We start from the raw sequence: 9,803 nt of genomic DNA, 5'->3' as shown, positions 1-9,803 counted from the left end.
GATTTTCATCAAAAATTAATCAAAAATAAAAGTGATTACCCAACGAATTCACGTGCTTAAAACTTAGAAACCGCAAAATTCAATTGGTTACGGTCGATCCAAGTTAAGGCGGTGGCTATTTCTAAACGCAATTCAACTCAAAGTTGGAGGGCCAAGAGCTCAATCAAGCTCAAGCTCCATAGTCGATTTGAACATGCTTTTAATCTCACCCTTGATGCCATTAATTACCACAACGAACGCGAAATGATGTCTCCGATCAGCGTTTTGATGCTATTGCTTTCTCACCTAATTATTTTTAAATGGATAAGGTGGTTTTTTCTTTTAGGCTCTGTTCGTTTGACGGAAAATATTGTGTTTTTGGAAAATGTTTTCCCGGAAATCATTTTCCTAGAAAATGTTTTTCCGGAACACAATTTTCCGGTATTCGGCTGAAATATGAAAAAGTTTCGGAAAATATTTTCCGGTGTTCGGCAATGATCGCCGCCGGCTGTGTTCTTTTTCCTTCTTCTTCTCCGGCGGGTCGCCGGCCACGGCCACGGCCACGGCCAACGTCCGGCGACCGACCAGAGGCGAGCTCGAGCGTTGCCACAGGCCGGCGAGGCCCCAGCTCGCCCGGCCGGCGACCTGGGTGAGGTCGCCCGATTCGGCGACCTGGGCGAGGTCAAGCTCGACCTCGCTTAGTCCGCACGGCAGCTGTCCGCTGACAGGCAAGGCCCCGGCCCGCCGGCCATGCGGGGCAGGGCCTCGCGGGACGTCGGCGAACCTCGCCCAGTGTCGCCGGACGTCGGCGAACCCACGCCCGAGGTCATCGGCGAGGCTCTGGCCAAGCTGAGGTCGCCGACCGCCGACTGGCTGAGGTAGAAGAAGCAACAGCAACAAAAATAAAAAAAAAAAATAGGAAGAAGTCTGAAGCAGAGCTTCAGACTTCCGGAAAATGACTTCCGCTTCTCAGAAGCGGAAGTCATTTTCCTCAAAATTGTGAAGGGTTTGGGGGTGGGGTGGGAAAATGTTTTCCCACGGAAAACATTTTCCGCCCCCGAACACCGGAAAACGCGAAAAATATTTTCCGGAAAAATATTTTTCCGGAATCGAACACAGCGTTATTTTTTCAAATAATTCTAATAAATTTGATCTGCAGAGACATACGCCTATATACGATCGGATCAAAAAGGGGTAATGATTGAGAACCGGCGTTTTGATTGAGCTTTGAAGAGGTAACCCTTGATATTTATTAATATTCAAAAGCAATTTTGTTTTTAAAAGGGGCGTTGACACTCAAAAATAATTCAAGTCTCGGTAAATCGATGTGATTGTCGATATCGAGAGGGCGCGAGCTCGTTTCCCACATTTCTATTTTTTTTTTAATTAAAAAAGCAATGAACCTATTGCTTTAAGAGCTAAAGGTAGTCCACCCGCAATAAAGACAATGTCTTTGGAGAAGAAACCGGTACGGTGTTTCATTTTATCTTTTGGTGATTTCGTGTTTATCTTGTTTGATTGCTTTACATATTCAAAAAATGTAAAAAAAGATTGCATGATAGATTGGGACAATCTTCTAGATAATATTGCATGTAAGATCATATTTAATGGTTTTGGATAGGTTTCCAAGTTAAGATAGGATTTTGTTCAAATTCTTTCTTAATCAAGGTTGGATAACTATTAACTTTAGATAGTTTCTTTTATTAATTTATTCGTTTCGAATTGCAATAAAATAGTAAAAGATATAATATGCATGTCATATAGATAGAGGATTGATAATTGTCGTCTTGATCCCAAATCTCATAGATTTTCATTGAGTACGGAAGTGTTGATAATAGCGAATTTGGGGCACCTCGATATAGAAATTTATTCGGAGATGTTGCTCTTCTCAGTCGGAAGAGTTATCCGTGAGTATATGCTAGATTTATATTCTGACTTCTATCTAAAACAAGAAAATGGAAAGAAATCTTTTTTTACGAGTCACATTATTCGAGAGAAAACATGAAAAGGGAAAGAAATCTTTTCTTTGCAAGTCACATTCTTCTAGAAAAAACGGTATTGATTTCCGTATAAAACAAGAACTATTAAAATGGAAACTCGTGATAACTCCCAAGATCGACATCTCTGAGTCAATTTCTATAAAGAGGTGTCCTAATTTCGCTATTACGTAAACGAACCAGAATACATCTTCTTCAAATTCTCGCCAATGTCGAGCTACCGTTCTCCGCGTTCATCTCCTTGGCGGCGTAAAAGACTGAGGACGAACTCACTCCCTCTCGACCTCCTCCACAACGTTCTCTCTCGCCTACCCACGACACTGCTCCTCAAGCTGAGGTACGTCTGCAGAGAGTGGCGCGACATCATCAATGATCCGCACTTTGCCGCCATGCACGTCAAGAGCGGCGTCGAGAATCCCCGGATTCTGCTGCTCTCAAAGCCGAGTCGCGGTGCAGATCCCAGATTCACGGTGAGCGACGAGCTCCTGGTGACTTCGCTCCCCAAATCGGCCGTGACGGCGTGGTCCCACGGAGTTGGAGCTTCATGTCACGGGTTGCTCTGCTTTGACGACCTCCTCCACGGCGGTACCTATCTGCTCAACCCTCTGACCCAAGAAATCGTGTCGCTGTCGAGCGTCGGGCCGTGCAAGCGGTGGCACCAGCACCGGATAGCCATCGGGGTGGACCACTTGACCAGCCGGTACAAGATCCTGCGCATGAGCTCGTTTATCGGTAAAGACCGCAAAATTTGCTCGATGAGGGCAGAGGTCCTCGATCAGGGCTCGAGGTCGTGGAGGGACATAGCGAGCGTCCCTCCCTGCCTCCTCCTCGGAAAACCGGTGTTCACGGCCGGATCGATCCACTTGATCGTCACCGGCGCCGGCGTCCGCGTTCCCAGGATCTTGTCATTCGACCTGGCAAAGGAGGAGTTTGCGCGGACTCCGAGCCCAGAGTTTTGCGAGGCCAGCCTCGTGGACCTCCGGGGAGTTCTGGGGCTCGTCGACAGCTCGCATGAGGAGAGCCACGATGTGTGGGTGATGGAGGAGAGTGGGGTGTGGGCGAAGAAGTAGTTGCCGTGGGGGGTGAATAGTCACCGGTTCGGTTTTTTTATGGGCTGTGGTGGCCGGAAGATGGTGCTCAAGTTCTTGAGGAGCGTCTTGAGCTACGATCCGGCGACTGACGAGCTGGAGTACGTGCAGAGAGGCGGCGCGTCGCTGGACAGACTTATAGGCAGCATCACCGTGAGTTTGCTTTCCCCGGCCAAATTGTGGAATGCGGACAAGGTGCTGCCTTTGGTGGGGTTGCGTGAATAAGCCCTTTTGGCACATCATGATTCGGAAAAGACATATCATCGAGGAGAGTGCGATTAATGGATTGGAGGTACTATGTGCACCGGAATGTCTCTAATACCTTTTAAAGTGATTTTCCGAAACGCAAGAAGCATTTGTGCTTTATAAAATCAACTTGGGCTAAAGGACTTTTGCTCTTTTTTTTTTTTAAACTCCAGGTGGAGCTACATCGCCAGCCATCGCCTCCGCCGGATCTGTCGCGCCAACCGCCGACGGCCAGATTGCAGTCGCCGGCGACCACCGCCGGGGTCGCGCGACCCCCCGACCGCCGCCTGGGGTCGCTGGACCTAGGGCGATCGCTCGGGTCGCGCGACCCAAGCGACCGCCCGAGGTCCGGCGACCCTGAGCGCGGTCGCCGGGTCGCGCGACCCCGTGCCGTGGTCGCGGAGTCCTGCTAGCCTCGGGCCAGGCGAACATGGCACGCCGGACGTCGGTTTGGGGAAGATGAACAAGAGTTGTCGATGAATAAAGTGCAAGTTGCATTCCGAAATGCAACTTCCCAAAGCACCTTCGAGGTGCATCAGCGGTCCCTTGGCCAAGATTCCAAATGCAATTGCATTTCCCCAAAGTGAGTAAAAAAAAATTGCCAAACGCCATTTGCATTTGGCCAAGGGACTTTAGAGGCCAAATGAGCATTGGAATGCTGAACCAAACGGGGCCTATGTGCACCAGAATGTCTCTAATCCCTTTTTTTTTTTTTGGTAACCCTGTCCTTTCTTTTTTTTTTTGGTAACCGTAGTGTCCGGTCACCATACTGCGCAACTCGACTATTCTTCAGTGGAGACTAGCACAAAGAACCCACCGCCATAGCCCCCACTTAAATCACAAGTGCTCAGCTGGAGAATCGAACCTGGGACCAGTGCGCCTAACCACACAATTCCAAGTACGCCCTAACCAACTGAGCTACCCAACTGAGCTACGCATGAGTGGGTAGAATGTCTCTAATCTTTTGTTTGGTCATAATTCGGAAAAGAAGATAGTTGATGATTCTGCTCATGAGATTGCATTTATTATCCGTTTTTCGAATCGAATTGGCATTGCCGGTTTTCTTTTTTCTTTTTGTGTGTGAAAAAGTACACTAATCAGTATAGATTAGATATAACAATCCACACATACATACATATATACATGTGATTTTAGGACAAAACACACAATCTCCACCAAATCTCGATGGTTCTTCCGACAAAATCGACATCAAATTTATTGTCACAGTATCGATGATTTTCTATAAGTAATTGATAATGCATGAAAGGGAGAGGGTTGTCGAAATTGAAAAACTTGGATTTGAACTTTCATCGGACTCCTCCGCACGTAAGGCTTCCGTACATAGATAGACACCACAGCTAGTTTTGGGGCTGAGTTTTGGGCACACAGAGGTGGCTTAGCTTTAGTCTATATTTTCTTGGAGTCTAAGATCTCCAAATGGGCCTAGACGCAAAAGCAATCGGCACCGTAATGAGTTTGCCGAAAAATTTATACAATGGCCATTATCGGTCGTAGAAGACTACTGGAAGAGTTTATCCGTGTGTATTACGTAGCCAAATCAGGACGCGATTGCGCAAGCAACCTCACCATCCATGAGAGTTATGATCCTACATTGGGTTCTGTTTACACCAAAATCGGCATGGATGTCACGTCGGTTTAATGTCAAAATCCGATGGACAATGGAGCTCAGTCGTAGTACGTTTGGATAAAATTCGGGAATGTAGTAAGCGTGAGTGGCACCATGTCCCGAACTCTATGACTGGAGAGAATCGGTAATTTTACCGAAACATGAAAAGTTTACATTTCGGGAAATGTTGAAGCTACCGAAAATCGACAAGATCACGACCCAGCCACGTGAATCGTGACAACAGGAAGTTATGAGCAAGAAGTGGAGATAGTAAACACGAGCAGATCGTGGGAGATCATTTATCCAAATTGGAAGTTATCCCAGCAGTTGAGATCAAGTTTTGGTGGACAATGAAATTGGAAAACGTGGGTAGATAAGGCGCTTATTGAAAGCGCCAAAATTCAAAGTTCGAAAACAAAGAAGTAACCGACAAGCAGTTACAGGGTAGGAGGAGGTATATGTACTCAGAGGAAAGAAGAAGAGGACACCCACACAAGAATGCAAAAACACTCAAGTTTATATGCACTTTAGTTTCATTTGCACTTTTACTTCCTGCGTTTACTGCCTTCCCGTAGCTTTAGTTAACCTTCAAGCCCTTTACCGCTTTCGTAGAGAATATTGTAACGTAGCTTGGAACTCGTTGATCCCGGATCCATTTTCAATCCACTCAATTTCTACCCGCTTCCACATAACCCAAAGACTATACTTTGTTTTTTCGCCACGATATTCCTAGAAATCAAGCCACAGAACCTACTTTAATAAAAATCGAAAATCATAGTTTCGGTGAAGGATATTCCTCGTCGCAAAACGAGCGAACATCTTTTGGCACGCCGGTGGGACTGCGTGGTAAGATTTGGAGAAATGGTGAGAACTAGGCAACTGAAAGAATACCGGTCGACAACATCAACAATCCAGATTGATGAAGCACGTTCGAACATTCCGCAAAGAAATCAAGTAGAGGAGAATGCCGACATTCCTCGACAATTAACCAAGAACAAGCCCGTGTGTTGGCACCAGATAACACCTTGGTAGCCACGATAAGAAGGATGTTTGAGGAGCAGCAGAACGATCTTACCAATCATATGGTGCGACATGTAACTGATGTGATAAAGCCCATGGTGATCAATGCTATAAATGAGGTAATATCGCGTCCCACTTCATCTTCTCAAATTCCACCCTTTTATGTAAATCCTCCGGGGACAACATCATTCCCACCAACATCGGGACCTCTTCATGTTGGATATAATGGTAGTGGGGGATCAAATTCTCAACCTCCTGTTAGAATTATACCAAGGCCAGAGAATCCTACCCCTATAAACCTTGTGAATGGTGTGAGTGCTTATAATTTCCCTCAAAATGCCTCAAATGAGGTTAATTTGATTAATCCTGTGACCACTAATGCACCATCAGGGACGAATGTACCTCTACCAGTGAATATGCCTAATATTGACCATATCAGACCACCTGCGCCTCAACCATATCCTCATGTGATAGAAAATCCTCTTTATAGACCACCACTGCCTGTTAATTTCAACGTAGAGCAGCAATGGGTGAATCGACCGCAACAGTTCGATCCTAGAGGTCAAGATCCTTGGGTAGGCCAAAGAAAATTTAAGGCCATGAATCCCGAGATAGAGTTGCAGAATTGGTAATGCAACAATTGGGAGCAAAAAGAGGAATGCCAAGGCCAGTGTATAGGAAACCACATCCCGATTGGGTTGACAATATACCATATCCGAGGGGTTTCAAGATGCCAGATTTTGCTGTATTTACAGGAGAAGAAGATCAGTCAACTGTGGAACATGTGGGTCGATTCTTAGCACAATATGGAGAAGCCGGAACTAATGAGTATTTAAGGTTAAGATTGTTCCCACTGTCTTTGTCGAAAACAGCGTTTACTTGGTATACGAATCTGCATGCGAATTCTATTCAGACATGGACGGAGATGGAAAGGCAGTTCCATTCTCAATTTTACCGAACAGTACCAGAAGTAACGGTAGCCGATTTGGCCAGGATGTATCAATATAGTACCGAAACGGTATATCAGTTTATTGCACGTTTCAAGAAATCCAGAAACCGATGTTTAACGTCACTTACCGAAAAGGAGTTCACGGATTTGGCTTTTAATGGCTTGAGGTTCAACCTTAAAGAAAGATTTGAAGGACAAGCATTTGATGATCTCTTTCAGTTGAACGCACGGGTTTCCAAGTACGAACACTTGTTGAAGGAGAAAGATAAGAAGCCGAACAAGGATAATCGGCATACAGTGGCATTTGCTGAAAATACCGAACAAGGTGATATAGCCGAAGAGGAGAATGAAATAGCCGTAGCAACTATGGTGCTTGAAAAACCGTATGTGTGCCCAGCACTAAAGCCAGCCAGGATGAGAGATGCATCCAAGTTCAAGGCTAAGGAGACAAATAACTATTCCTTCGACATCTACAAGTTGGATGAAATATTTGATCTGTTATTGAAGGATGGAGTGATCAAGTTATCTGAAGGGCAAATAATTCCGCCAAAGGAGGAAATGACAGATAAGAGGTATTGCAAGTGGCATCACTCTACAACCCATGATACGGTGAATTGCATTGTATTTAGGAAGACTATTCAAGAAGCAATTCGCCAAGGCAAAATTAAGTTTGTTGAAGACAAAGGCAAGGCCCCAATGGAAGTGGATACAGATCCTTTCCCGAACATGATTAGTATGGTTAACATACGAGATATGACAGGTGACAATAACAAGCAACTTTGCGCTCGTTGTCACCAAGAGTTAATTCACCAGGATCGGGAAATACCCAAGTTCCAATACATGAGAGGAACAAGGGGGAGATATCGATCGGAATCGTTTGTCCGCAGAACAAGTAGACCACAGGTAAAATCTGAGATTGTTGCTACCGAAAATTGTACGGTACAAGCTAAAGATCAGGAAGTTCAATCAAGACAAACAGCACATGTTCCCGAAAGAAAAGATGTTAGTCATAGATGTGAGAGGAAGGAATATCACTATGGTTCGTCACAATCAGCTTTCCCACTTCGGGAATCAACCACTCAGGTTCGTGAAGAAAAAGAAACATTACCCAAGCCCGCAAAGAAAAAGAATTTGTGGCAACGATATAAAGAAGGTGATCCTAAAGTCGGATTGCTTGGACAACCTAGTGGGAAGTTTGACTATGTGGTCTATTACGGAGATACGGATGATTATGCACCTTCGTCATTACCAATTGTGCCGACCAGGGGGGAGATGAGTTTGATGATCCACCACCGTCAAATTCCCAAGAGATCCACAAGCGAAAAACAGGTTAAAGTGCCACACAATCCTCCCGAAGGAAAATGGTCGACGCTTAAATCGCCAGGACAAGCATCTTACAGAACCATCAAGAGACGTTTTCAGCGGATGAAAAATAGGCAAAGGAATTTCCAAGATAGCCGAGTTAAAAGTATAGTAAAGCGGATTTACCTTTCACATCTCGTAGTAAGAAAGGTAATTGGGTCCGGAAGAGAAACCCCGATCAAAAGATCAAATTAAATCGAGCCGTGGGATTCGGAAATAGTTCTCAAGTTGAGATGAAAAAGAAGAAGTTTCACAAGCTCCTCGGACGAGTTAATTTTGGGCGGTTCACGTAGCTCTCAATCCAAGACATCAAGGAAAGGTGGGGCAAAAGGACTTGGGTCCTAAATGGTCACGAGGAAATGACAGGAGTTACCGAATTGGCTACCCCAAAATGTCAAAGAAATATGATCATCCATTACGGATAAATATGATCCATGCTAAACTTCCAGCGGAATATGGAACTGATTTAGTAGTGGAAGAAGATACCGAACACATTTCGGAAAAGGAAATAGCCATGGCAGAATTCCAGTTTCCCGACAAGGAAGCCATTAAGTTTGATAAGGTACCTTCTGAAAAAGCAAAGCATCTAAGATCCTTGGTTATTTCAGGAAAGGTCAATGGTAGGTCTGTCGGTAAAATTTTCGTAGATGCTGGAGCCACTTTGAACCTCGTATCTTACAAGTACTTCAAGAAATTAGGGAAGGATGATGATGACATTATCCCTTCCAATGTTCAGCTGGCAGATTTTCTTGGGGAAGTTACCAAAGTCAAGGGGGCAATAGTGCTGGATTTGATTATAGGGTCCAAGTCGTCCAAAACGACTTTCTTTGTGATAGAGTCTGATGGTTCATATAATCTGCTGCTCGGAAGAGATTGGATACACTCTAATCAGTGCGTACCTTCAACTTTGCATCAAGTCTTGGCATTTTGGAATGGCGAGAAAGTGGAGTATGTTGAGGCAGATTCGGGATATGTTTCAATCGGGTGGACTGATATTTGCCGAAAATATCGAGACTGCATATGAAGGTTATCTTTGTTGAAACACCGGGACAGATCCACGATCCTTTGCTTATTGCCGCTTGGGATGCGAAAGCCGAATGGATCCCTAAGTCAAGCTTGGCATTGGAAGAATTACATACTCTATATGGAAAGCGAGTCAGTATTGCAAGAAGTTTGTGAAAAGTATTTTGTATATTTGGCGGAAATGGCACATCAAAAGGTTGAAGCCTCAGATTGTATAGATGAATGGGAAGATCCACTGGCCAAAGAAGACAGGACAATGGAGGCTCAAGATCCATTGTTAGAAGTTGATATAGGGAGCCTGGTCGTTTCCGCCCGATATATGTGAGTGCTTTTTACAAGGGGCATGAAAGAAAAGTTGGTTAATCTAATCAAAGAATATAAGGATTGTTTTGCATGGGACTATAATGAAATGCCTGGTTTATCAAGAGACATTGTAGAACATCGTCTTCCAATCAAGAAAGGATTTCGTCCGCATAAGCAGCTAGCAAGAAGGTTTGCTCCAGATGTGGTGG

The 9,803-nt window shown here is 44.9% G+C and overlaps 1 protein-coding gene across 1 annotated transcript; it reads left to right on the top strand.

Annotated features, from left to right (window-relative positions):
• Positions 1 to 2,153: 2,153 nt before the first annotated feature.
• Positions 2,154 to 3,046, top strand: LOC115668069 (F-box protein At3g07870-like). Its single transcript, XM_030589578.2, has one exon. It carries the CDS (start codon positions 2,186 to 2,188, stop codon positions 3,044 to 3,046), a length of 861 nt encoding a protein of 286 aa, XP_030445438.2. The 5' UTR covers positions 2,154 to 2,185.
• The last annotated feature ends 6,757 nt before the right edge of the window (positions 3,047 to 9,803 follow it).

Source organism: Syzygium oleosum, unplaced genomic scaffold (genome assembly GCF_021117445.2).
Source record: "Syzygium oleosum isolate NSW1041296 unplaced genomic scaffold, Sole_v2.1 Sole_v2.33, whole genome shotgun sequence".
Taxonomy (NCBI): Eukaryota; Viridiplantae; Streptophyta; class Magnoliopsida; order Myrtales; family Myrtaceae; genus Syzygium; species Syzygium oleosum.
Note: the sequence above shows the minus strand (reverse complement) of the source record. Positions and strands in the feature narration are given on the sequence as shown.